Source organism: Pteropus medius, unplaced genomic scaffold (genome assembly GCF_902729225.1).
Source record: "Pteropus medius unplaced genomic scaffold, Ma_sr-lr_union100, whole genome shotgun sequence".
Lineage (NCBI taxonomy): Eukaryota > Metazoa > Chordata > Mammalia > Chiroptera > Pteropodidae > Pteropus > Pteropus medius.
Window position 1 is genome coordinate 346,812 of NW_024353909.1, and position 26,833 is coordinate 373,644.

Consider the following 26,833-nt stretch of genomic DNA (forward strand, 5'->3'; position numbering starts at 1 on the left):
ATGACAGATAAGGAAGAATAAGCCCATATGTGATAAGGCACTTTATAGTTAAATGCTGTTCAGAACATTGGCTAGCCATATGAAGAAAAAGTGACTTATAAATGGCCTTATTTTAAAGATAAATTAAAAGGTTAAATTAGTTTTAAAAAGAAGAGAAAACCAATTAAAATTACATTCTTAACTCTGTAATGGAGATATATTTAAAAACTAGAAGGCATTGTTTGTGGCAAAGTTGGGGTGGCCTCTTCTATAAAAATAAAATGTTATGTATGATAAAAATTGAGGAAGTGCTATTGATGTAGGAAAAATGTGGTAATAGAGACAGAAAAACTCAATATCCAATTTGACAAAGAATAGGGTTTTTTCTCCCTGCACTTGTATAGATGTAAAAAGTAGTTTGCTATGAAGATGATAAACTCTACCACATGGAAAAACAATGTTTATTTTCACTAATTAAGGAAATACAGGGGGAAAAAACCCCCTGAGGTTTTACTCTATGCACGTAGAACAAAGGAAAATGAATAAAATTGATAAATATATTTTATATTTAATAGTGTTGAGGGTGTGTGGGTGAGCAGTCACACTTGTGGTTTTACTGGTGACAGTTTAAATTAATGTCTCCGCTTAACAAACAGTAGAACATCTGCTGTGTGTGAGATATTGAAGCAAGCTTCAGGAGATGTTTAGGGAGCATTTGCAACGTGATAGATGCTGGTGATTCAAAGATGAATTAGACAGTGACCAGGCCCCAAAGGCTCTTTCGTGTAGTGGAGAGACAGAGAAGAAAATAAGATATTTCAATGGCCATTTTGACTCAGCTCCTTCTCTGGGGGCTCAGGGTACCTGGCCAGGGTCCTCAAAGTCCACCTTTGAGTAGACACAGGACCCTTCTCGGGGTTCATAGTGATGGTAAGGGTATGACAGGTGCCTCTGTAATGAGCATACAGAGAAGTGGTAAGGACTGTAAAGATGGCCATGGCAAGGGTTTTGGGAATCTCAAGAAGAAGAGATCACTGTTGGCAAGGCTGGGGGTCCAGCAAGGGCTTGCCTTGTTTTACCCTGCTGATTCCTGGCCAAGCACAGCCTGGCAGCAGAGCTGCATTTTTAGCATAGGGTACTCAATACTGCCTCCTTGTACACGCACCTTCTTGCCTGCCCCTGCAACTAGGATCTCTGGCGACAGGGGCTCTGTGTCAGGCTCTGGCCATTTTTTGGGACACCACATTGATTCCTGGGGCTTGAATGCCAACCATGTATTCATACTGCTTGGTGATAGTGATTTGTTTGGTCGGGCCTGGTGGGCATCAGATATTGAAGACTTGAATGCAACATAGAGAGAGTAGCCACAGAAACACCTGGAGCATGTGGTAACCTGGTTAGTGGGAATGTTGGGGGGAGCCCCATGTGTGCCATAGGGGCCCTTTGGCCGCTTGAGCTCTACATACTCCCATGTGGAAGCAAAGGCCATCGTGCCCATCTGGCTGGGATTATGACTTACTGAGGTTCATAAGGAGTCAGTATGGGGATGAGTACCAGGGGTGAGAGTTTCTTCTTGTCTTCTTCTAGACCCCCAGAGCCCCTGGGCATGAGCTTCTGGGCAGTGTGACACGTGCCTAGCTCTTCTAATTTGTTTTTCATGTGTGTTGAAATGGTCACTGAACAAAGCAGAACAGTCTTGTCTCCCTCCAAGAGGTAGACTGTCTCCATCCTTCTGGAGACATGAGCTTTCCTTCCCTTTTTTATGATCCTTACTTTAAAGGAACCCTTTTTCTTTTCTTATGTGAGTTTGAATATTTCCAGAGCTGAGGATCTCTCCCCTTTGATTTCCACCCAGCATGACCCATATTGGATAGGGGTTTTAGACTTTTCTCTACTGTATTGATCTCAAATCTTCTTCCCTGTGCTTCTATTCATGGGTCCCACTTTAGTCCTTGGCTATTTCCTGGGATAAGGTAGGAGGTTCTTTGAAGGAATGGACTGGAGCTGAGACTAGTAGGTGAGGACAATGTCCACGTGTGTACCTCTTGGGCTGTATCTGTGGCTCCCTGAGCTGCTCACCCTTTCTAGGCCCCAAACATTTCCAAAGTTCTTGGGAAGAGCAGCTGATTAAAAGTAGCTCACTCAGGTCCCTATTTGCCATGTTTGGGCAGGAAGGACAGTATTACATGTCTCAAAAGCCATGATTCGTTGTTGTTAGTAGAATGACAGGTCAAGTGGCTCCTATTGGATGTGCAGTGAAGTGAAGGTCCCCCTATCCCCCAGTCCCGTGCCCAGGGCCTACATGTCCCACACTGATAAGTGCCCTCTGATTCCTCTGCAGGAGCTGATTGACCTCAAGATGCTTCAGTGCAAGAGAGTTGTCAATGGTGAGTGCAGCTCTGGCCTCAGGATTGTGTGTGTGCCCGGTCAGAGTCAAGCAGCCCTACCATTGCCATTGCCTGGGCTGACAGTGTCCTTCCAGGGTTCTCCTTGCCTAGCTGTGTTAATTTTGTGGATCATGTGTTCCCTTGAGAACAGTCACTGCTGTTCAGAGACCCTGAAAAGAGCCAAATGTGAAACAGGCTAAGAATTCCTTCTATTCACAGGCTTGCTGGCATAGAAATTGCCAGGTTTCCATAATACAGGAAGGACCCTAGAAGCCTTGGGGTCAGGATGGCTTTGGCACTGGTCCTGGCTCTGCTACTCACTAGCTGTGTGACCTTGGGCAAGTCACATGACCTCTCTGCCTCAGTTTCTTTAGCTGTAAAATGAAAATCATAATCCCTTCTTTACTTAAATCATAGGATTGGAATGAGGATCAAATAATATAAGGTACATGTAATTACTTTGCAAATGGAAGTGGTTGTGCTGAATTGTGGTTTTGCTTATATTTTATTGATAAGGCTGATTCTGCTTTGATCAGAATTGTGGTATTGTTTGAGATTTTGAAATATATATATGTTTGTGAAATCTTTATAAATTCACTAGAAGTCATGACTCAATTTTGTCTTTAATTGTTTTAGATTTATATTTCCCTCGTTATGAAAAAATTCAATATTACAGACTTATATAACCTAGAAAATGAAAATCCCCCATAATCCTATACTTGAAGGGGTAATCACAAAAAGGAATAATATATATATTTTACACATTTAGTAAAGTATGTGTATAAAAATATAACGTGTTTAAATATCTTCCTTCCTGTTGATGGCTATGCCACCCTGAACACTCCTGATCCCCTCTGATCTCAGAAGCTAAGCAGGGTCGGGCCTGGTTAGTACTTGGATAGGAGACCACCTAGGAAGACCAGGTGCTGTAGGCGTAAAAATAACTAACTAACTAACTAACTAAATATCTTTCTTCCTGCCCCCTTGGGATCACGATTCACATGTTTTGCCACTTTTCTACAAAGACATTTTCCCATGTCTTTGTAGAATCAATTCTGACATAGTCATCTACTTATAGATGACTATGTCAGAATTGATTTCACCAGTGTTTTAGTGGATGATGCAGTATTTTGCTGTTATAAACAGAGCTGTAATATAAATACATTGTTTTTGTGGTTCTTCTCTCAGACTTTTTACTGCCAGTTATGAACTGTCTCTGCTGTTGGAGATTGCTTCGATAACCAATCCCAACATGTCACTGCCTTTACCCTACCTTTTTAATCCTCTGATCTGTTCAGTGTTAGGATGATAGTAACAGCTTCTATTTATGGAAGTGCTTTACTTGCATTAAAGATCTCATTTATTTCTCAAAATAAATACATGAGGTAGGCATATTCTCCCATCTGGCACACTGGATCTCTTTCATGTGCCAGTCATCTTTGAAAACTAGTAATGGTAGTACTTGTAGAGTTTTGTTATGAAGAGCATTTGAGATTCTTGTTATTTGCAATTGTTACATTCTGTAAAGTTTCTGCAAACACCAAATTAGTGAATACTGAACCATCGCTCCCCAGGGGAAATACAGGCATACCTTGTTTTATTGCACTTTGCAGATACTGCATTTTTTACAGATTGAAGGTTTGTGGCAACCCTGCTATCAGCACCATTTTTCTAACAGGCTCATATGATGGTTAGCATTGTTTTTGCTAAAAACAAAGTATTTTTAAATTCAGGTATCTGCATTGTTTAAGACATAATGCTATTGCACACTTTAAATAGACTGTGGTGTAAACATAACTTATATGCGCTGGGAAACCAAAAAATTTGTGTGTCTTGCTTTATTGCGATAATTAGCATTTTGTGGTGGTCTGGAACTGAGTCCACAATGTCTTTGAGGTATGCCTGTAAGGTTTAGGTTTTTGCAAACTTTTTCCAAACCTGGGCACACATTTTCGTTAACAGATCAATAACAATCTTGTCTTATGTGTGTATCTGTTTAAAGACTCATAATTTAACATATTCTGTTGATTCATTAACATTGAACTCAGCTAACAGCACTATAATTTCATGTCTAAACAAAGCTTTTCTAACACATGTATTTTCTCCTTAAGGCACATCACCACTTTCTTGTGCTTAGGAACACTAGATAGCACTTCTTTATGCTTGGAGCCATTTAAAAAAATGAGATTACCAACAAAAAGCACAAAAATGCAAAAATGTGGCATTAACTATACCATCAAATGGGCGCTTGCTTATGGTCCAAGAGCTGAAACAAGAAGGCAGAGTTTTGCCTTGTTTGACCTCAGCTGGGACTGTTTACATCAGGTAACTGAAATTTTCTGTAGTTCTAGGCGTGTCTCAGAATTATGCCGAAAATGCCACGAGTTATCGATTTTGATGTTACAGATAAAATTTAGGGAGCAGGAAAATTTGCAAATACAGAACTGCAAATAATGAAGATCGACTTTAATGTAGTAAATCTCCACTCACAGTACCTGGCACATGATAAATCATTAAGAAATGGCAGCTTTGTCTACGGCCATGCCACCCTGAACACACTCCATCCCATCTAATCTCGGAAACTAAGCAGGGTCGAGTCTGGTTAGTACTTGGATGGGAGACCACCTAGGAAGACCAGGTGCTGTAGGTTTAAAAAAAAGAAAAGAAAAAAGAAATGGCAACTTTGCTGAACTTCAGAGTGACATCTTCTGGGAAAATTTGGTCAAAATCAGAAGCACAGATAAGATTCTGTATATATGAACTTTTTTTCAGTGTTTGAAGAATTGTGAAATGTAACAAACATACAGAGAAAGAACATAAAATGCAAGCATGCAGTTTAACACATAACTGTAAAACAAACAACTGTAAGTAACCATTGCCCAGATCAGGAAACAGATCATCATCAGCCGCCGTTTAATGTGATACTTTTGCTGTGTTTTCTTGCAGAGTTTAGGTTAAGTTGAACTTGCTTCTTCAGTGGGTGGGCCCGTGTGTTTGTGTTTTCTTGCAGAGGTGCTCAGTACAGTGGACTTTGTCGCCCCTGATGACCGGGTAGTCTTCCGCACGTGCAAAAGAGAACAGAGCAGGGTCATCTTCCAGATGGTACGAGATCCCAGGGCTCACTTATCACCCGGAGTTGCCATCCCATGCCCTGTGCAGGGCCAGTGTTAAATGCCTGGGCTTCAGTGCACACGGGTAGCTTCCTGAAGCCTCTGCTTTAATATTTTTGAAAGATCTGCTCCTGAGTGATTACAGTGTTGATGATAGTTTATAGAAATCAAGTTATAGCTGTCTGTTATATATCTCTAGTCTCAAATTTAATTTCTTTAATTATAAGAATTATCTGTTTGGCATGACATATACTTTTCATCCCTAGCATCAGATTATGGTCTTTGTTTTTGTATAGTTTGTATATATTTTCCATGGAAAGAAATTAGCTTTCCTCAAGAGTAAGATTTATGTTAGAGTTGTAATGACTCTGTAGCTCTCTTCTTGCACTTTGGCCATTTCTTGGTGCTTTTTCAGAAATAGCTCCTGAATGTTTAAGTTTTTAAAAAATTGATAACAATGGGTAGACATATGATAAAGCAAATGTAGCAAAATGTTAATTCTAGAATCTAAGTAGTGGGTTTATAAATGTTCACTATAAAATTTAAAAGATTTTTTTGAATGTTTGAAAGTGATCATTTACGACATTTTCTAGGCCATCTGGGTCCTCTTTTGGTCTCTTGCAGTGAGCTTGTATAGCTGGCTGTTTAAGAGACACCAGCTAGACTCTACTTGTGGATGTGTGTGTGCCTGGCATGCATGGCGTGTTTGTATGTGTGTACCTGTGTCAGGGCGGTGGTTGATGCAGCCTCTTGTGTTCCCAGGGGACTTCAGATGCAGAGCGAGCGCTTGCTGTGGCCAGACTTGTGTAAGTTCTTCCCTCTTTGGAACTGTTTTTGCCTCTCCTGTGGGCTATGAGGCCTTACTGTTCCTGGTGACCTTGGATGTGACTACCCTCTGCCTCCTAGTCCACTACATTCTGTTTTCAGGTCAAGAGTATCTGGTTTCTTTCTCTGTGGTGTCCGAGGACTGCCCTGGGACTCGTGTGTACCCATGGTGCCCAGATCCCAGATAACCTCTTTGTGGGTGCCTGTTTTTTAGTGTTTATTCATGAGACTTCCTTTTCAGGGCCTCTTATGAATGTAAACCCTGAGGATTTAAATCTCATGAAGTTTAGGTTGGACTTACTGCTTTCTAAATTAACGAAAGCAGGGGAGTACTGTGGTTAAGGAGATGGGCTTTGGAGTTAGATGGACCTGGGTTGGAATTCTTGCTTTGTTACTTGCTAACTGTATGACCTTAGGTGAGTTACTTATCCTCTCTGAGAACTTAGTTTCCTCATCTACAAAATGAGACCAATAATACTACCTACCTCTGGCATTATAGGGAAAGGTAAATGAAATAATGCATGTAAATGTTTTTGCAATGTATGGTACATAGTGAGTGCTTAGTAAGATTCAGCTATTGTTATAAGTTACAGTAAGGGTGAGAAGGAACTCATACAATAATTGGTCCTGATTGCAGCCTGTTAACTGTACATACCAGAAGATGAGGTAAGGGTTGTTTCTACATCTGAGAACTGTTTGGAGTAAGCCAACTCTGCAGCCCAGCCAACAAAGGCAAGTCCTGTAACTTCCACTAGATTCAGTGCTCTGGGCAAGGGCTCTTATGCTCATTTCACTCTTGTGCATTGATAAATGGCTTTCACTTCCCCAGTTAGAACTGGAACTCTGGAATAAAGTTTAGTGTGGCTGTCACTCAGTATTTGAGTTATCTGATACAACTCCGAAGTCGCAAAGTCCTCTATAACTAACCCTTTCTACAAAGTGTGAGCATATTATGCTCTTCTTTTTGAACTCCGCTGGGGAGGCAGCCGCACATTTTAGAGACAGGTTTTTTTCAGCTCTGACACTGAGGGTTGGTATCTTTTGGGGCCAGGGACATCGTAAGGGGTTCATGAACACAGACCCATGCCTTTGACTCTACCTTTTGAATATTGACTACCTTTTCTACTTTGTTTTTCCAGAGAAAATGACGTGGCTGGTATTGATGTTAACATGGGCTGTCCAAAAGAGTATTCCACCAAGGTAAACTGAATTCTTTGTATTCTTCACAAATATAGAGTGCAGATTAAAGAGGACCAACAAGGCATGACAGCTAAGTATAGTACCCAACTCTGTACTGGATTCCATAATAGGTGAGGAAAATGTCCAAGAGGATATTATTAGATCAATTGGCAAAACTGGAATATGGACCATTGTAGATTAACTAAAAATACTGTATCAATGTAAATTTATAAAGTTGACAACTCTTCTGTCAGCTTAGAAAATACACACTGAATTATTTAGGGGTCAAAGGCTATGATATATATAACTTTACCCTCAAATGGTTCAGGAGAAAAATTAACCACACACACACACACACACACACACACACACACACACACACACACACACACACACACAGCACTTATGCCCAAGTAATGAAACAAATGATGTAAATGTTAAAAGAGAAAATGTGAATAGGACTTTCTTTTCATGAATAAAACCAAGACACACATTTTTTTTAAAAAAAAGAGAATGCAATACATTTGTCCCCATCGTCATATCAGAAGATTAGGCCAGAGTGCTAAGATAGCTCAGAAAGGAGCAGAAAGACAGCCCTTAAATTCGGGATCTTATAGGGGAATGCATCCCTTGAGGAGGAGGTTTGGGACACTGCAGGCCGGAGGAGTGGTTCCAGCAGGGGCCTGGAGGCCAACATGAAGTAGAGACAGAGAACCTTGATTTAACCAGAGAGTTGGAGAGAAGAGGAAGCAGGGGAGCACAGGATTGAAAATCTTGGTTTGAACCAGAGTAGCTGGACTTGGACTTTAGATATCTCTGGCCTTTTTTGAACAGAAAAGGCATGTGATCAGAAACTTAAGTTTCCTTCTCCAGCGGAAACCAGTGTTATTAGTTTCTTTTGTGACTTTCCAAATCTATTCCATGAGTAGAAATACTTAGAAATACTAATCTGGGAGCCATATGTCTTGGGGATTCAACTGGAAAGAGGCTAGAGGTGAGGACATAGATATAGGAGATGAGGATCCTGGGTCCACAGGAGAGAGACCAGGGATGGAGAGAGAAGCCTAAACAGAGCAGAATTTGACAAGACTTGGCTGACAAATGATTGTTGGACTTGGTGTGGGGAAGTAGGGTGAGTGGTGGGGGTAGAAGGGGAAAGACTGGCAGCCAGGAGGACACTTGGTCTTCAGTGTCATCGGGACTGCTAGAGGAAAAACATGCTGGGAGCAAATAACAAGGACGGCTTGGGGTTGGATGTACGAGGCCCTGGAGGTGCTCTTGTAGGGCTGCCACTGGGAGCCTTATTGTAGGGTGTGTGGTCAGGGTCTGCTGTATAGACATAGCAGATATCCTCTGAGCCCATTCTCAGAGTCAACCTCTGTGCTCTCAGGAGTCACATGGCCTGGGGACCTTTAGGCCAGGAGGCTGAAGACTGCCTCAGGGAAAGGCCCTTGGGATGCTCGAAGTCCAGAGGACCGTGTAGGCAGCTTCTTCAAGGAATTATGGAGGGAGGTTTGACATTGTCTATGAAGAATCAAAAACTTTGCACTCTGTTTTGCTGTCTTCAAATTACTTCTTTGTGTTCCTGAATTATGTAAAGAGCAGAGATGAAATTATTGGAATAATCTCCTCGAGACTGTGGAGCGAAAAGAGCAGGGAGCAAAATTGTATATGGTGTACTACCATTTATATACGGAGGTTGGAGAATGAGTATTTGTATATATTTATTTTTCTCTTCACAGAATATATTTGGAAAGACACACAAGAAACTAGCAATACTGGTTTCCCCTGAGGAAGGAAACTAAGTTTTTATTTGGTTTTGCATAGGGACTCAATTCCCATTGCAGGGGTGCTACTTAAAATAATTAACAACTGGCATAGCACTGGCACCAACCAGTCAGAGCAGATAGTAGCAGTATGCCATACCAATACATACCACCTGAATATCCTCTGTCTTCTCATGGTTCAAAAATTGAAACCATATAAAAAGTCTTAATTGAAAAGTTTTCCATTTCTCAGAGAGCGAGAGTTCTTACTTTTTACCCTATTGAACCTTTAAAATTGTTCATGTGTTACCTATTCAAAAAAGCAAATAAGTTGAATAGAAAGGAAGGAAGGAAATAGCAATTGAGAAAGCCATTGTTGTGGAAGGGGCAGTGAGATTGCTTTTTAGAGTTTGTGATTCCACAAGGGAGGGCCAGATTGTGTGTGAATCGAAGAACAGATGGAGTCAGCATGTGTGGCCAGGACGTCCCTAAAGCCTCCGAGGTTTATATCTGTGGCCAAGTGTAGGCCAGGGCTAGTACTCTTCTGCCTTTCCCATTTTCCTCTGACATGCAGGCTCAGGCTGGCTGAGTCTGTGGTGGGTCAGTGGTCTCTGATTCTGATCTGTCATCCTTTTAAACATGAAATTAAATTGTGATCACTGAATTTAAACCTGAGCACAGACTGTGAGCATTCATTAACATGCAGTTTCTATACTGATAGCAAATATTTATTGATTTGTTTTTCTCCCCTTCATCTTACTCATAATGGATTCAGATTTTTGACACTGCCCCATCATTAAAGTAATTTATACCATTGTCCAGAACTTGGATAATAATAGAAGAAAAGTACAAAAAAGCGCAGAAAAATCACCAGTAATCCCACCATCAAGAGACAACCGTTGTTAATGTCAAGATTCATGTGGCTTCACAGACTGTTGATTTCCATTGACTGGAGCTTTTGTTAGAGTTTGACATTGGTCGGGGTGCTCAGGACTGGGCCCATGTTACTGGCAGGAGAGAAAGGCCTGGACAAGGTTTGTAGGTTGCATATCTCTGAGTGGCTTTGCTGGTAGTGGCGGTACCAAAGCAAGTGATAGTAGGACAGGAAGAAGGTGCATTTGCTCTCATTTTAAAGGAAGAATGATTCATTATTTTTTTTTAAGGACTTGGCAGATGGAGGAGTTTAATTTATTAAGACATTGAGACCCTGGGTGGGGAATGGGCGGTCCTGAAAAATGATTTTTGTAGAACCCACTTCTGGATAGATCCATAGCTTTTGTTATGGGGATCAGAGTGATGACTGTTATAATTCATGAAACTCTGATCCCTGGTGTCAGAGTGAGCACAGATACTGCAAGTGCTGGGGGGCTGCCGGATCGCCACACCATATTGCTATACTTTGGGAGAGGCCACTCTCCTCCAACTGTAAGAAGTCCCTCTGTATGCTTTTCCTTAGGGAGGAATGGGAGCTGCTCTGCTATCAGATCCTGACAAGATTGAGAAGGTAAGTCCTGCATGAGGGAAAGCAGAGGTCCTTAAACAGGAACTGGAGTACCTGGACCATCTATTCCCCTCCTCCGGATTTAGTGCATCGGTCACTCCACCTGGGGCCTGGAGAATTTTATAAAGGCTTCCCAGATTTTGATGTCCATTCAGGTTTGGGAACCCCTGAACAGCAGCTCTGGAGTTCCTTAAAAGCCCAGGGCTAGGGACATGTCAACTGAGAGCTGGGGGTGGGGTGGGGGGTGTTGAGGAGTCATTTAGAGCCTCTTCTGTATTGCCTCTCTCCCTTCTGAGATGATCACGAGCGCATAGGACAGGCTGCCTGTGGGTTGTAGATAGGCTCAGAGGCTGTAAGGGTGGCTGGGGGAAGATTGGCCTCTCCCAGGGGCCTTAACGAGCATGGCAGTGGTCCCCTGCATATTGATAAAATTCATCACCAGCCTTTGAGAGCAGGCTAGACCTGGGTCATATGAGACAAGCTGAAATTAGTCTCCTCTTTCTCAGTAATTCTGGTGGCTAGGTATATGAGGCTCTGAGGACAGGTTAGTGTTTGCCACCCAGTATTGTGAAGTACCAGGGCATATCACTCCCCATGGGGTGACATTTTCTGCCACACCATATACACCTTTTACTTTCCTTTCTCAGTCAGTCAGCTCTCTCTTTGTTGCTCCTCTTAGCTCCTTTGACTTCCTTTCAATTCTCCATCTCCACTTCCCTCCTAGTGCCTCCCATAGGCTAGAGCAACTTGGGATAAGGCACTATCAATAAGAGCTGCCACTATTTGTGCTGGCTGCTGTGTCAGCAGCTCAACCGTATTTATTCCTCCAGCCTCCCTGTCTCTGGGATATAGGAAGGCCAGCATGTTTATGGGATAGGCACCTTCTTGTTTTTCTCATGTGTAGATAGGTACATATAATGTATCTGTACTGTATTCTTACTATTTGTAGAGTAATTGCCTTTCTAAAGTATATTCCAGCATTTATTCCATTTGTTTCCCAAACTCCTTGAAGTAGACAGGGCAGGCATATATTATTTCCATTTGATCAAGAATAATAAAACTAAAGCACAGAGAGAGAAAAATAATTTGTTCAAGATCATGTACTGAATAAGTAGCAGGCAGAGCTGAGTCTAGAGCCATGTTCTTGTGACTTCTACCCCAGCATCAGTGTCCCCTTTCGATGGCATCTCAGGGTAAAGGTGCCAGGTGTAGTTTATAAGTGTCTAGCCACAGGTCACTAGACATCTGGACTTAGGGACCTCCAGTCAGACACCTGTGCAGGATGGAGTAGATGTGGACAGCTGTGGATGTCAACCTTATCCCTGTATTTAGGGGAGGGCCCCCTGTAGGAGATGTTTGCTTCACAACATGTGCACACGGGCATTTTGTTATCCTTCAGCCTCCTGGCTTCTCCCACTCACGCCGTCGGCTCTGTCCTCTTCACTGCCCCTCTTTGGGTACATTTCACATGTGAGGCTGCAGAGTTACATCCCACTTCAGAAGCTCAGTTTATTCTGCTCTTCTGTTTTGTGGGGTGGCCAGATGGGCCAGGGCAGACTAGTGGATAGGGTTTACCCCATGGAGGGGAGGTTTCAGGCTTCTGCAGTAAAACCAAATGGGACCTGGGAATAGTGGGCTGGAGTAGATTCAGACTCAAACTGTGCTGGCAAACTGGGTGACTTGGTTGAGAGTTTTGTGGTTCCTTCTAGGCTTGGTGTTTTAAGCCTGTGGTTCCATCTGTGGGAGCATCTCAGGACCACCTGCAGAATTTTTTTCAAATAAGGATGCTTGTTTTGGGGCGATGAAAAATTTTGGAAATAGTGGTGATGGTTGCACAACATTGTCAATTAATGCCACTGAATTATAGACTTAAAAATGGTTGAAATGGCCAATTTATGTGATATATATTTTACCTCACACACACAAGAGATGCTATCTGTTGAGAATTCTGTCTACCCTTGGGTGGATAGGGGCAGGGAAGGAGTCTTTTGAAGAAAGACCTTTTAGTCTTTTGAAAAAGCTTCTCTGGTAACTCTAGTGTAGCCTCCCTGGATTAAGAATCTCAGTTTTAAACTCCTAACTCAGTGATTTTCTTTCTTTCAACCCTGCCCAGGATTCCTTGGGCCCCCTGGCTGCCTGGGGTGTCCCACTTGTACACACAGCACTTGGGCCATGGCTAACAACTGGCAGGGCCAGGACTTGCACTCAGTTGTCACTGATTCCTAATTTTATGCTTTTCCACCTTCTACCCAGCTCCCTCCAAAACCAGGGAAGCTAACCAGGTTCTGTTTTTCCTGAGTCGGCCAGTGGACCTGGTGAGATGAGCCTGCCTGTAGGTAGTGTGCTATTAGCTGCTCAGATACGGGCCTGTCTCAACTCCTTTTTCTCACAGATGTTCACACCACAGAGTCATGTGGTATGACTTGCATCTGGGAGAGTTGAGTCTGGGAGAGCTGGGCCCAGGAGAGTTTTATGCTAGAGCCTGGCCAGAAGACAGACTCTAGTTGCCCCTTCTCCTCAGTGTGACCCTTGCAAGTAGCTAGGACTTTTAGTTACTAATTTCCTTCCTGGTCCTGAACACACACATGAAATAGATACCGAAGAAAGTGCTTAGAGCTACTTGGATAAAATATATCAAAAGGAAGTTCTGCAAAACAGAGAATTGGATCAAACTAGCTGATGTTGCTTAGATCACCAAATATCAGAGGATTCTAAGTCAACACTTGCAAAAGAACTTTCCAGAGACCATGCTGTCAGACTGAGAGAAAGGACTAGAGTGAGAATTTTTGTTAGGTATCTCAATGGGTCTGGCAGTCCCCACTTAAAACATAGGTGTTCCTTTAAGGCCTGCCAGAGCAACCCTAGGACCTCAGGCCCAGTCCGCCTCCTGGAGCAGCACATGGGGCCTGTTCCTTCCTGCCAGTCACTGGCAGCTGCGCTGGGGCCAGCAGGCCTTGTCTCACCCATTATCTTTCCACGTGTCTGTCAGTCCAGGCTCTTGGCCTGCTGTCTTCTGAGGGGCCTGCCTCAGCCTGTCCCTGAGAGAAAGGCCTCCTCCACTGGTCCTTGCAGCCTGGCTCTCTGCTGCCCCTGCCTGTCTAGAACCAAGACTGGCAGCAGCTGCCTGCATGTCCTCTCTGCTCTGCTTGACAGCAACCCAGTTCTTGGAAGAGGGACCTTAGGATCACCTTCCCTCCAATTTGCCTGGCCCGATATTTTTGATGAGGGAAGAAGATAGCAATACCACAGACATGCAGTGTCATCTATACCTCTCTTGATCTCTGACCCTTAGGGGGTCTTGGTAAATGAATGAATGAGTGAATGGATCTGTATGCATGCCTGGGTAGAACCCAGTGATCCTTTGCCACGGCAAACATCAGAATCACCTGGAGAGCTTAAGAAATACAGAATCTTAGATCCCTGACACTTTCCTTCTTGATCTTTCTTTGAAGCCCTTTACAATTACTATGCAAAATAAACACTTTATAATATGTTGACTATGTTGTCTTTTCCTTTCCCAGTTTGATTCCTGTATATCTGACTCCCCTAAAGAGAGGGCTTTGTGAGGATAGGGCCTAGGACATGTAAAGCCTTCCTGTTCCTTAGTTCTGCAAGATTCTGGAACAGCACTCAGGGAACATTGCCTTTAAGCAGGAAAGAAGCTGTGAGCTGTGTATTCTCAACCAGGGCTAGGTCTCAGAATCATATTGAGTGTGTGTGGGGAGCGGGTGTTGGGCAGATTCTTTTGAAAACACATATTCCTGAGCTCTGCCCCTAGAGACTCATTCAGGAAATATGAGGCGGGATCTAAGATTCTGTATTTCTTAAGCTCTCCAGGTGATTCTGATGTTTGCCGTGGCAAAAGACCATTGTATTCTACCCAGGCATGCATGCAGAGCCATTCACTCATTCATTCATTTATCAGATATATGTATACCACTATGTGCCAGGCAAAGGGGCTGCTGGCGCTGGGGCTCTAGCAGAGAAAAAAAGATAGACTCCTTCCCTCATGGAGCTTACATGTATATGCGTGCAACGGACACATTCATGTGGACACATACATGGATACAGACGTGTTCATGCCACTGGGACACACAGGTCTGTAGCAGAAGTAATTAGTATAAGCCATTGTGGTTGTTTGTTCCAGAAGAGGCAGGTGCTCTTGTGTTCTCTCTGCAGATCCTCAGCACTCTTGTTAAAGGGACACACAGACCTGTGACCTGCAAAATTCGCATCCTGTCATCGGTAAGGATGGTGAATTACTATTGAAGGTCCATTCTCTCTGGGGATGTTTATTTGAGGTGTCAATGATTTTTGAGGAACCGAATTAGGTTTGGAGGAGGGGTAGAGCTGAGCCCACTTTAGGAGCTGGCAGCTGCTCCCTCTGTGGCTTCAGTAACCACCCTATGTGGTCCTCTTCCTCAGCTGGAAGATACCCTGAGCCTTGTGAAGCGGATAGAAAGGACTGGCATTGCTGCCATCGCAGTTCATGGGAGGTGAGTGGTCACCTTTCTAGTGACTGACTTGCAGAGAGGTCTTCGGCCATCTTAATGATCCTTCACCAGGCCCTAGGTGACAATCAATTTCTCTTGTACATATACAGCCTATTGCTGCCTAGATCTTTGACACCCTGAGGGCTTTTTCTTTATGGGATTGCCTTTTTCTTTGTTTCATTCATTGAGCATCTACTGATGGTAGGCTTTAGAGACAGAGAGACTGAGAGGAAGGAAAACTGCCCCTACCCTCAGGATGTGTAAATGGTAGAGTGAATGATTTGCTCAAAATTGCATCATGCAGCCAGGAAGTAGTGGAATTAGAACTCTGATTCTGAATCTCGTTTTATTACCACTACATTGAGCAATAGCTTCTCCCTCAAATGACCCCAGGCAATCTGCTATTCTTTTAAAGGCACTGCCTCTTTTGTCTGCCCCTATTATTCTTCCAGCTGTCACAATGGCTGCTTTAAACAGTCCTTGTATCTGTAGCTGTTGTGCTCTCTACTGAGACCTGAGAGGTTGCTGAAGGCTACTCTGGGTTTCCCAGTCAAATTTGCTTCCTGTGTCCAGGATATGCTTTCGTACAGAACCCCAGGCCAGTAGACTTTGGCAAGAGTGACCTCTCTTCTCTATGTGATGTCTTTTTTGGGTTCAACGGTCTTGTAAGAACAGCCCATTTTTTGCTAGTTGTGTCTCTTATAGCATTTTCAGAGAAAGGAACCCAGAACTTTAACATATAAAACAGAAAAGCAGAGCTTTATGGGTGGAAGCCAGTGGGGGTAGAGGAGGAGTGAAAGGCTGTATACATCACACACCTTGAGGTAGCAGGCTCTGGGCTCAGACTGCGTGGCTTTAAATCCCATCTCTGATGCCTGTTGGCTGTGTATCCTTGGACAAATCTTTTTTTTTTTTTTTAATTTTTATGAGTTTATTTGAGCCAAACTGACAACATATGCCAGGAGCAAGATTTCAAACGCTCCCTTCTTAGACAAATCATTTAACCTCTCTGAGCACCACATTCCTCACATGGAAGTTAAGATAATTTCTGCTTTATAAGGTTGTTGTGGGGCTTTTATGAGATTGCGAATTTATAGCCTTGGCATAGCACCTGGCATATCGTATTCTCTGAATAAATACAACTATTCATTTTCACCAGTAGTTGGAAACACTAGGAAGACAGAATTCAATAAGTTTAAAGAGGGACTGTCCCGCCATCAAAACTGTTGAGGATGGGGTAGAACTGGCTGCTGGGGATCTAGGGAAGTAGAGGTGGAGGCTGAGTTGACAGAGTCTTCTGAGGCCCTGTGGCTCCTGACCCTTTTTTGTTGAGGGATATAGCAGAGAGGACATACCCAGACAAGACCTGGGCAAGGGCTATCTGGTCAACCACCTCTCTTGCTTGTTCCTGAAAACAGCACAGGTCAAGGCTCACCTCAGCATCCCTAAGACTCACTGTCATTCACAAGAACTTCTTTCAGTTGACCCAGGGTATGGTCCTGCCTCCTCTGTGGCTCATTGTGACAGCCACGGTCTGTGGCCTGCCCTGACTACTGCGTCTACCCTGTGCCAGGTGCCTCTCCCTAGGATCAGCTGCTCAACCTCGCCTCAGCATAGGCAGCTGTATGGGAGTGGCCAGTCTGAGCAGTGGCAGCTGTTCCCAGTCCCTTGGGGAGGGCAGGACCGGGACAGTAGGGGCAGCATTCTTATGGCACTATCCCTCATCTCTAGCAGAGGTGAGGGGAAGCCAGGGAAAGGCAGCGTGACCTTGGGAGTCAGGCTACCCACATCAGCCCCGTGAAGCCATACCTCACCTGCAGGCCTCCAAGAGCTGGACTTGCCATACTCCTGTCCTTGATGGCCACATGACCTTCCTGAGGTTCACTAGGGAGGACAGTAAGGTTAAGTTGCCTAAGGTAACTGTGTAACTGCGACACGGCCTTTGGCACTCAGCCCTCAGCCTCATCTTTTTTGTTTATCTCCAAGGAAGCGGGAGGAGCGACCTCAACACCCTGTCAGCTGTGAAGCCATCAAAGCTATTGCTGAAACCCTCTCCATTCCTGTCATAGCCAAGTAAGCCTCCCTTCCTCATCATTTACTTTTTATGCCCCACCTTACTCAGAAGGGATTTGAGCTGGCATACAAAAATGGAAGGATATAGCATTAAAAAAATGACCTTAAGGGAAAAGAAAATAAAGGGTAGGATGAAAAAACGAAGTTGGGAATAAGGCTGACAAGTGCCTATCATGTCTGTCGGCCTCTGGTGAGTAGCTGATAAAGGTGTGCAGTAGCTAGGGGCCCAGGTTGGGTTGAGGGTAGGAGTGTTCAAGGGACAGGGAGAGCAAGAAGGTAGCTGCTGAAGCAGGCCTAGGAGAAGGTGATATTACACCAGAGTTAGATGTGCAGGGTGTAGGGTGAGAGGCCCAAACCAGAGCACACAGAGCTATGGCTCAGGAGTCATGAGGGTGGTCATAGTCTAGAGCCCAGACAAGCATTCTGGGCAGCTGTGGGACCAGGAATCTAGACTGGCAGGTGTGAGGTTCCCAGCCCAGAGGCTTGGTGTCCACTTGCCCCCAGCGAGCTGGCCTATGTGGGCCAGTGGGGAGTCCCGCTGATCCCTGCACCTTAGGATGGCACAGAACCTGATGGCAGGATAGGAGTAGGGAGGTTCCAAACCCCTGAAGCCCTGATAGCAGATTCGCCTGACTGGTGGGAGGGAGGGAGGGAGGGAGGGACAGGCTAAGGATGGGAGTGGGGGCCAGGCCCTACCTTCCCCAGGCCAAGGAATTTTAGAGGTTTGGAGAGAGGAGGGCCACTCAAGACCCTGGACCCTTTTGCTGCTGCTGCCACCTGAGGGTTCCTCCGTCCCTGACACTCTCCCAATTCTGTCTCTGTAAATAGCAGTTTACAAGGGGGCCCTTGGGGCTGCAGGGTGGCAGGAAGGGAAATTACAACCAAAATGGGTCTCCTTCTTTCCTCTCATGGTCACCACTGCTCTTGTTCCCTCTCTAGGGTTTTGACCCAGCCTTTAGTGGGCATATAGGTGTTCCAGCCTGGGGGTTTCCTGTAACCCCAGTATCTACTTACAGGCCCATGTCTTCAGATGTAGGCTGGCTTTCCCCACAGTTTAGGATGAAGTAGAAGGAAGGTAAAATCTTGAGGATATCTATTAAGTGCCCGGCATGGTTTGGGCTACTTTCCTATATTATCTCACTTGGTGCTCCTGACCCCATAGTGGGGTGTGTGTGAGAATCTTCAGTCTCCCAAAGTGTGCACAGCTGAAGGACTTGGCCAAAGCCACACGGTTAATGTGAGGCAGACCTGGGAGTTGCCTTTTTTTGAAAATGCTGGGACAAGAATGGGAATACCTCTCAACCCCCTGTTGCCTTTCAGTGGAGGATCTCATGACCACATCCAAGAGTATTTGGACATCGAGGACTTTCGACAAGCCACAGCAGCCTCTTCAGTGATGGTGGCCCGAGCAGCAATGTGGAACCCATCCATCTTCCTCAAGGAGGGTTTGCGGCCCCTGGAGGAGGTCATGCAGAAGTACATCCGATACGTACGTCTCTGCACTTTTTTGAAACAAACATTTCTCCCTGTCTGCCACATTCCTGCAGAAAGCTTTGGGTGAGGCCCCAGCTACCAGCTGTCAGCAAGCAGCCCTTGTCATTCTTCTCCTTTTCTTTTCAGTTCTGGGCATGTAGCATTGAACCTCCCTGGCTGTGATGTGAAGAGAGGGTGCTCCTTCTAAAGCTTCCAAGGTGTGGGGTCATAGCAAGGACCTCTGGATCCAGGATACTGTTGTGGCCCCAAACACATGATCTCTTCCTCACCCCCCACGCATACATGTACATGCACAATGACAATGGGGTCTGTGTCACTGAAGACACCCAGGCAATGGGTTGGTGCCAGAGCAGCCAGAGCCAGGAGGAGCCATTGTAGCTGCTGTTGTTGACAGACTATCTCCATAGAGACTTCTTACCTGGTCATCAGTCCAAATCATATCTTGCTAATTCCCAGCATGCTTTAACCCCTGACTTAAGGTACAGCTAAACTTTAACCCTCTCCTTAGGGAAAGCTTTTTCTTCTTACTGGGAGCTTGATGGTAGTGCCATGGGCATTTCCCTGTAAAGGAATTTTTTTTGACAAGTTCACTTGCCCTGGCCCTTCAGCACGACCCTGGAACTTGGTGGGACTCTGATCAGCTGTGCATGTCTGTAGGTAGAGACAGCGAGTGGTCCTCGGATTCTTCAGTGAGTTGGGCTTGGGCCCTCACCCAGAGCAGACTTCCACCTTCCTCTTCAGTTTTGGGGCTCACACCCTCCTGGGAGGGTTGAGAGAGTCCAGATGGCTCTTCAAGCCATGGCCATGCCTGGGCAGTTATGACTGCTGTGGCACATGTGTGTCCCCAGGGCTGTGCAGGCTGGGGACAGTAGGAGGCCCTGAGGCCTGTGTCCAGAGTGGGGCGGCCTCTGTCCTAGCGTATCCCTTGTTTGATGCTACAGCCCTAATCCCTTGGTTTTGGGTGTCCTGTTGGGCAGGTTGGTGACCACTAGGTTCTCCAGTGGCTGGAGTTAGCCAAGGGCAAGGGGCCTTGCTTCAGCCCAGGTCAGCTGTCTAGCTCTTCTGGCTGGCTGGCAAGTCTGTGGCAGAGAGGACACGTTCAATTGTGCTGAGCTTGCTCACTGGGTGAAAGGTGATGCTATCATTCTTGCTCAGCCTGACCTTTGGCAGCTTCTCAAGAGTGTGTGTCGTCCTGGAGAAAGGGAGTAGCTTTCAAGCATAGGTGGGGCTGTTTCTGGTCCAGCCAAGTGCTGTCTGTTCCAAATAAACTGAATCAAAGCTTTGCTGTCAGCCGGGGCTTACCCACATATCCCTGCTTTGTCCTGAGTGTGCCATGGCACATTCCCAATCACTGAAAACATAGGCCTAGTGGTGATATTAGAAGAGTGTAGGGGCCAAGGGGTTAGAGGGAGTTCTGGAGGGCTGGGGCACCCTTCGCCAACACTCTCCTGCCCACCCCACGCCAGGCAGGCTCTTACTGGTACCCCGGGCAGTCAGTTGTCTTATCTCCCTGAGCCTGCACTTCTCAGTCTGTGAAGTAGTGGTGACAGTTGAACCTCATGCTTGTATAGCTCAGTGAAGTGACAACACGTGTGAACATAGTCGGTAGATGGGGCTGTAGGGGAATTTGGAGACAGGCCATTTAAGATGTGGCAAGGGAAGGTACCCACTGTGGTTGTAAGGAATAGAAGAATTTCACCCCTGTCCTGGGGCTGGTTCTGCCACAACAAAATTTGGCTTCTTCCCGCTCCCTGCCTTGGAGGATGCTTTCTGGCAGGTCCTCCATGGTTGCCTATGGTGGTTGAAGCAGGAGGGGCTCCCAGGTGGGCAGCAGGTGGGCTCATGTCAGTTATTCTCTCAGGCCGTGCAGTATGACAACCACTACACCAACACCAAGTACTGCTTGTGCCAGATGCTACGAGAACAGCTGGAGTCACCCCAAGGAAAGTTGCTTCATGCTGCCCAGTCTTCCCAGGAAATTTGGTGAGAGGGACAACGGGCTCTCCTTGCAGACACGTTGCCCAGGCTTAACCCTGAGCCCTAGGCTGACTCTACCAGGAGACCAGTGACACAGCTTCTGGAGATTGATGTGCAAGAGTGGGGCGGTGCTACAGTACTACAGCTTTACCTCGCAGAATAGCTTTCAAAGCTTTGGAACTTTCCATCCCTGAAGTGATCCTCAGCAGCAAGCATTTTGGGAACTAGGGCACTAGTTGGACGGAGGAATGTGAGGGCTGGGCTTGGGAATTCCTGTGGAGGAATGGGCTTTTCCAGTAACAGATCTATCACATGCCATGCCACCAAGACTCAATTGTCAAGAGATTTGGGGTTACAGAATGGAGCCCTTGGCCCGAGCCTGCACTCACAGCCCATCACTCTGCAGTCTGACAGGCCACCCCTTGCTCCTCTAGACCTAGTATAGCTCCAACTCAGGTGGTTGACATTGGGAGCCCCTCACAACCTGACCTCCTGCTTGCTCCCACAGCTCTTTATTTATACTTTTCCCCACCTCCATGGATCTGTGCTTGTACTGGGTCTTCTGCCTGAATGCTCTCTCCCCCACATGTTGGTTGTCTATATCCTCCCTCCTCTGAAGAAACCTTAATGAACCACTCTCACCTCCAGATATCCATCTTCGCCAATGTCTTCCAGCCCTCAAGATGCTTCCTAGAAAAGCCTTGCCAGAACCCTCCTTGTGAGCTCAGGAGTATAATTTTCAAGATTATAACTGTAGCTCTGGGTGGTACCTCAATTTAGGTGAGGCCTAACTGCTTGTGGCCGGGGCAGGAAGTGGAGAACCACTCAGTGGTCAGGCCTCTGTCTCTTCCGCCCGTGGGCCCACATGAGGACGCGGCTATGCATACCTCCGGTGCTTGATCAGTGTAGGTTAGCTCACTCACTGCTGGCTGGGGACACCTGCCTGTGTGCTCTTCCTTGAAAGAGAAGCTGGGCTCGGGTGGTAGAGGTGACCTTTAGAATGTTTTCCACCCAGCCCTGCCTGCCCTCCAGTGTCCACCCTCAGGGGCCCACATTCACTGTCCACCTGCCACTCCAGGCCGATCCCAGGGGTGGGTAGAAGGTACCTTCTGATGGCCAGGTCCTAGTGGTGGTTTGGTGTGTGCTGGGGGGCATTCCTCAGGGGTGGGGCCCTGGGCTCCCGCAGTAGTTCCCTAGATGCTGGCTCCCCTTAAAGGGCTTGCACTGTTCTACTTGTCTCTCTGTAGTGAGGCCTTTGGCCTTGGTGCCTTCTATGAGGAGACCACACGAGAACTGGACGCTCGGCGGGCTGAGCTCTTGGCCAGGACCCCAGAAGAGGCAGGGGATCCGGCTCAGGACACCTCTGATGTCATTAAGATGGCTGTCAAATTTGACCGGTAGGTCTCCAGCGTGGCTTCAGTTTGGGCTAGGGCCAGTGCCTTTGGGCTGCCTGGGCCAACGAGCTGGCTGTTGTACATGGTTAATGACAAGCAGACCACAGGTCACTTTGGTTTGTACCCTTGTTCTCAGTTTTCAACAACTCAAAAAAAACACTTTGGAGAAGATAGTCCCTGAAAGCCTAGGCAGTGCTGTCAGGGTTGGACATGTTTTCCCCAGGGTGACTGAACTCTACCCTTGCCCTCACTCACTACCCCCTCCCACAGCTCGGGGTGGGAGGACTTGTCTCCTTCTGTCCCTGAAAGTCTATGCTTTTTCCCTGGCCCTGAAGAAGGAGCTGCCTACAAGAGACTCTCTAGCAGCAGTGAGACCCTAATCCTTATCTGGCTGTGTGACCCCTGCCCACACTGGCTGCTCCTCACCAGCCCTGTGGTATCTTCTCTAGGTAGAAGTAGCCTCAGGCCAATTACTACCTCAGACTGTGACTCAGCTTTAATTGGGGCCCTCATCCTTGTCCTCTGTAATCTGGGATCTGAGCCTTTCTCAGGTCCACAGGCCCAGCCCAGAAGCCAGTCTTGTCTGGCAAGGGCTGGGGAGGAAGGGTGTGGGAACAGCTGTTGGGCAGTCATATTCAGGGGGAGCTCCTGGTGGGAAGTTGCAACATGATGCAGACTGACTCTGAAACCAGATTCCACTGTGTCTAAAGCAGCAGTGGATCATTCTGACACTCGGCAGACATAATTAGGTGGGTGCTAAGCTAGACCCCTGAGACAATGGTATGGCTACCTGTGTTTCTCAACCCTGTCCACTTCCTCCTGATCTTGTCTTGAGAGTCAAACTGGACTTACCTTCTTGGCTGTCAAAGACTGTTTTCTAGGCTGGAGCTCATACTGCTAGAGTTAACTTCCCACCCCAGTTCCCTAAGCATGGTGAAGCCCATCTTCCCTTTAGGTAGAACGCAGGCCCCAAGTTGCTAGTAGGACAGAAATGGGAGGTCAGGAGAAGAGTACATGAACTTAGGGCAGCAGCGTGATGTCTCAGTTCCTGCAGCTCCTATCAGGAACTGAGTGGGGCCCCTGCTGAGTAACGGAGTGGTGATGGCCGTTGGGCCTGACTCCTTCTCCTTTTTCCAGGAGAGCATACTCACCCCAGATCACCCCCAAGATGTGCCTGCTGGAATGGTGCCGGAGGGAGAAGTTGGCACAACCTGTATATGAAACCGTGAGTTCCTGGCTGTGTGGCTTGCCCTGCATCCAGCCCCACAGACTTCCCACAGCTGGTGCCATCACCCCTAGCACACCCACAGCTCATACCCTGGACTCCAGACCTCTTGGCTGGAGCCAGGCTTTGCCCTCTTTGGGCATGCATGAGTTACTGGTGGCTGGGGTAGTTGCTGATAATGCCTTTCCTTTGACAGTGGGCCTATTGTCTAATTGTGGCTACTTTCATAAAACGGAACTAGTGACTTAAGTAAAGGGCTGCCAGTGGTGTTGCTTAGGCAGGGGAGATGTCTCTGGGAAGAGCCAACTGGCTTAGGAAAGGGTGCTCAAACCTAAAAGTTAGACATGTTTTTGGACCAGGCCTCAGCCAATGGGGCACAGAATTGGGCTCCAGACACAGGGCCCCTCAGTGGACTTTGAGATAGGATTGCTCAACTTCCTTTGGTCCCCATGGCCATGCCTTGTTTAAGTTGCTCTGTCTCTTTTGAACTGGACTTCTGACCTCCAAGCTTGTACCTTTTGGGCCTTGTGTCCTCCTCTGCCAGAGTGACATTTCCAAAGCGAATCTGACCTCTACCTCCCTTGCTCAGGTCCTCATCAGCTCCTCAGTGCCTTTGGGACCAAGCCCTAGTACCTCAGCACAGAGCATGAGACTGCCCCCCACAACCCCGCCTGCTCTTCTGCTTCAAGTGTCATGCACTCAGCTCTCTGCTCTGCCTTATCACCTGGTCTCTCTGCCAGATGCTGTCTTCTTTGCCCCAATCCTTGTCCCCTCTTACCCCTTTGCCATCTGGTGGACTCCTCATTTGGAGGACGTGGCCCATCCAGACGTCAGTAGGAGGACACTCCATAGTCACACACAGCTAAGGGCTCTGATGGTCCTTTGTGTAGGTGCATGGCAGAATTCCTCTGATATGCTGCAGTGTCATTGTCTGTTTGTGTATCCACCTTTCTTCCCTGGAAAACGTACTAGACATTTCTGCTGGGGAGGAGCATGTGGTACAGGTAGCTTTCATTTGACTTAGGTGGAAGGACTTCCTTTTCTTTGCCTTCAGTGTGACCCTGGCAGGTGGGCTTCCGGGGCTCATTCTTCTTCCCCTCATGTTGCCATCCCTGTTTCCTTTGCTCTCTCTGTACCAGGTTCAACGCCCCCTGGATCGCCTCTTCTGTTCTGTTGTCACTGTTGCTGAGCAAAAGTACCAGTCTACCCTGTGGTGAGTTTCCTCATCAGTGGGCTAGCATTGGCTTAGGAAGGTTGGGGGGATGGTGTACCTTGCTAGTAGCATTCCTGGGTGATGACCCCTTCTTCAGTTTTGGCAGAATCTGTGCCAAGGGTATTGTAAAGTCAGACTTCACAGCCTCTAGTCCTGCAATCTGTCTGCCCATCTGCCTCAATCCCCTATCCCTCATCTTCCCAGGGACAAGTCCAAGAAACTGGCGGAACAGGCTGCAGCCATCGTCTGTCTGAGGAGCCAGGGCCTCCCTGAGGGTCGGCTGGGTGAGGTGAGCACCTCCTTGCACAAACGCAAGTGGGAGGCCCCTGACCAAGACCCTGGGGGGCCCAGAGCTCAGGAGCCAGCAATGCCTGGGGAACTGTGCAAGAAGCCCTTTGTAGCCTTGGGAAGTGGTAAAGAGAGCTCTCTGGAAGGCTGGTGACCACTGTCCCTACCCCGGTGATCCTCTCCATGAGCCTGGCCCTAAGATGACTTAGGTACAGAGCATGAACCAGAGAGCTATTGGAGAATTTGCTGCCTCTGCCTGACAGGAGTTAAGAGGTTCTGGCTGGGCCATCAGCCTGGAACATGGGACAAGGGGTGCCCAAAGTGCCCATCTCCTTTGGTAGGTCTGATTGCAGGGCCAGGTTCCCAGTGACCTCAGTATTTTCTTTGAAAACGGGCTTTTCAGGTGGAACCTCCCCAACCTGATATTGGTACAGTGCAATAAAGACACCCTCCATCCTCACCCATGGCTGGCTGCTTTAGCCTTGATCATCTTCACACATGGACTGATGGCCTGGCATAATTATTCTACTCCCACCCACAGTGCAGAGCTGGAGCTTCCTAAGGCTTACCTTTTATCCATCCTTATGGGTCTGGATGGAAGTAAGGGACAGGGCATCTCACCTTTAATGTTCATTGGACTTAGCTGAGTCAGGAAGGCCCAAGAAGCCCATTTTACTGATGGTAAACCTGAGGCAATGGCCATCAGTTGGTTGGCTTTCCTGATGAGAAGTGATATGGGATCTGGGGCGATGATTAGGATATCTGGTACCCCAGCAAGGGACCAGCTCAGGCGAATGTGGGTACTGGGTCTGACCCTCAACAACTGTCTGGAGCTCAGACCTGAGGTGCTTGCTCTGGTTAGAAGATACTGGAGACTGCTGATTACAACAATTTGGGGCCCTTGAGATTGCCCGCCCACGCCACTGCCCCCCTTTCACCTCCACCATCCCGTTTGGGCCGGAAGGAAGTGGCAGATTCTCTTTAATTTCCTTCTGGCAGTAAGAAGCAAACAAACGGCTACCACAACTCAACTTGTGGGGCCACCCCCGCTTACTGGGAGGGGCGTTCTGACCAAAGGTCTCTGCCCAGTGCCGCCCCTGCTTCCTCAGCTGTAAACATGTTGCTTCTCCTCCCCTTTTTCAAGCTCCGTGGGGAGGGGGGATTCCTCTCTGGTCCAAGGCCATGTTCCTCCCATCTCCCCCAGGGTAAGGCCCCTGTGCCAGCCAGCAGCGCCTGGCTCTGTGGCCTGAGTCAAGGGTTGGGCAGAGGTCTCTGTCTCAGTCCTGGAGGTGCCCCTCCTGGCACCCACATTGCTCTTCTGTATGCAGATAAGGATACCACACTACCAGTGGCCTCCTAGAGCCCATGGCTATCTGACCTTGGGCAAGTCACTTCTTGTCCTCTCTGGGCCCAAGGGCCCTCCTCTGAGAATGGGATCAACTGTTCTCTGCCTGCTTGAAACTGGCTGGAGGATAAATAGGCTAGCCCTGTGATAGTTCACTGTGTGGCTAATGGGGTCAACTCCATGCTGAGGCTGCCCTAACTGCCCAGCCCAGTGGTCCCAGAGAAAGGGCCCCACCCAGGAGAGTGACAGGCTTAGTCCAGCCTCAGCCATCAAGCTTTAGGCATAATTTATTTCCGATTTTTTCTTATAAAAAACTCTCAGTGAAAATACCTTTGCCTTTCCTCATACCCCGACTGGAACGGGGCAGACAGAGAGGCCCCAGTAGACCCCCAGGCATCCTGAGACAGTCAGAGCTTGTGGGAGGACTCTGTGTTGGCCAGGCACTAAGTGAATTAAGATCCACTTCTTCCCTGATGGGGCTGGGCTTTGTCCTTAGCCCTCTTTGCCCACCATTGTGATTTTCTGGGGAAACCCCTGCTCTGGCAGGGTCAGGTTCATTTCCGGGCTATGGAGAAGAGGCAGGG

General features: G+C 47.0%; 1 protein-coding gene and 2 pseudogenes across 5 annotated transcripts in view; all 3 read left to right on the forward strand.

Annotated features, from left to right (window-relative positions):
• DUS2 (dihydrouridine synthase 2) overlaps positions 1–25,364 on the forward strand; it is a 37,556-nt gene extending 12,192 nt beyond the window's left edge. For 3 of the 5 annotated variants that reach the window (XM_039851885.1, XM_039851889.1, XM_039851884.1), the window contains 14 exons: positions 2,321–2,366; positions 5,377–5,468; positions 6,239–6,282; positions 7,441–7,501; positions 10,703–10,750; positions 14,927–14,992; positions 15,173–15,243; positions 17,227–17,313; positions 18,634–18,802; positions 20,669–20,790; positions 22,032–22,181; positions 23,316–23,403; positions 24,543–24,616; positions 24,821–25,364. In XM_039851885.1, coding sequence (XP_039707819.1) covers positions 2,321–2,366; positions 5,377–5,468; positions 6,239–6,282; positions 7,441–7,501; positions 10,703–10,750; positions 14,927–14,992; positions 15,173–15,243; positions 17,227–17,313; positions 18,634–18,802; positions 20,669–20,790; positions 22,032–22,181; positions 23,316–23,403; positions 24,543–24,616; positions 24,821–25,058 — 1,356 coding nt within the window. In that variant the 3' untranslated portion in view covers positions 25,059–25,364. The remainder of the gene's footprint in view (positions 1–2,320; positions 2,367–5,376; positions 5,469–6,238; positions 6,283–7,440; positions 7,502–10,702; positions 10,751–14,926; positions 14,993–15,172; positions 15,244–17,226; positions 17,314–18,633; positions 18,803–20,668; positions 20,791–22,031; positions 22,182–23,315; positions 23,404–24,542; positions 24,617–24,820) is intronic. The other 2 variants (XM_039851887.1, XM_039851888.1) reach the window with 1 other exon arrangement.
• Positions 3,183–3,301, forward strand: LOC120593989 (uncharacterized; annotated as a pseudogene).
• Positions 4,898–5,016, forward strand: LOC120594014 (uncharacterized; annotated as a pseudogene).
• Positions 25,365–26,833: the final 1,469 nt, after the last annotated feature.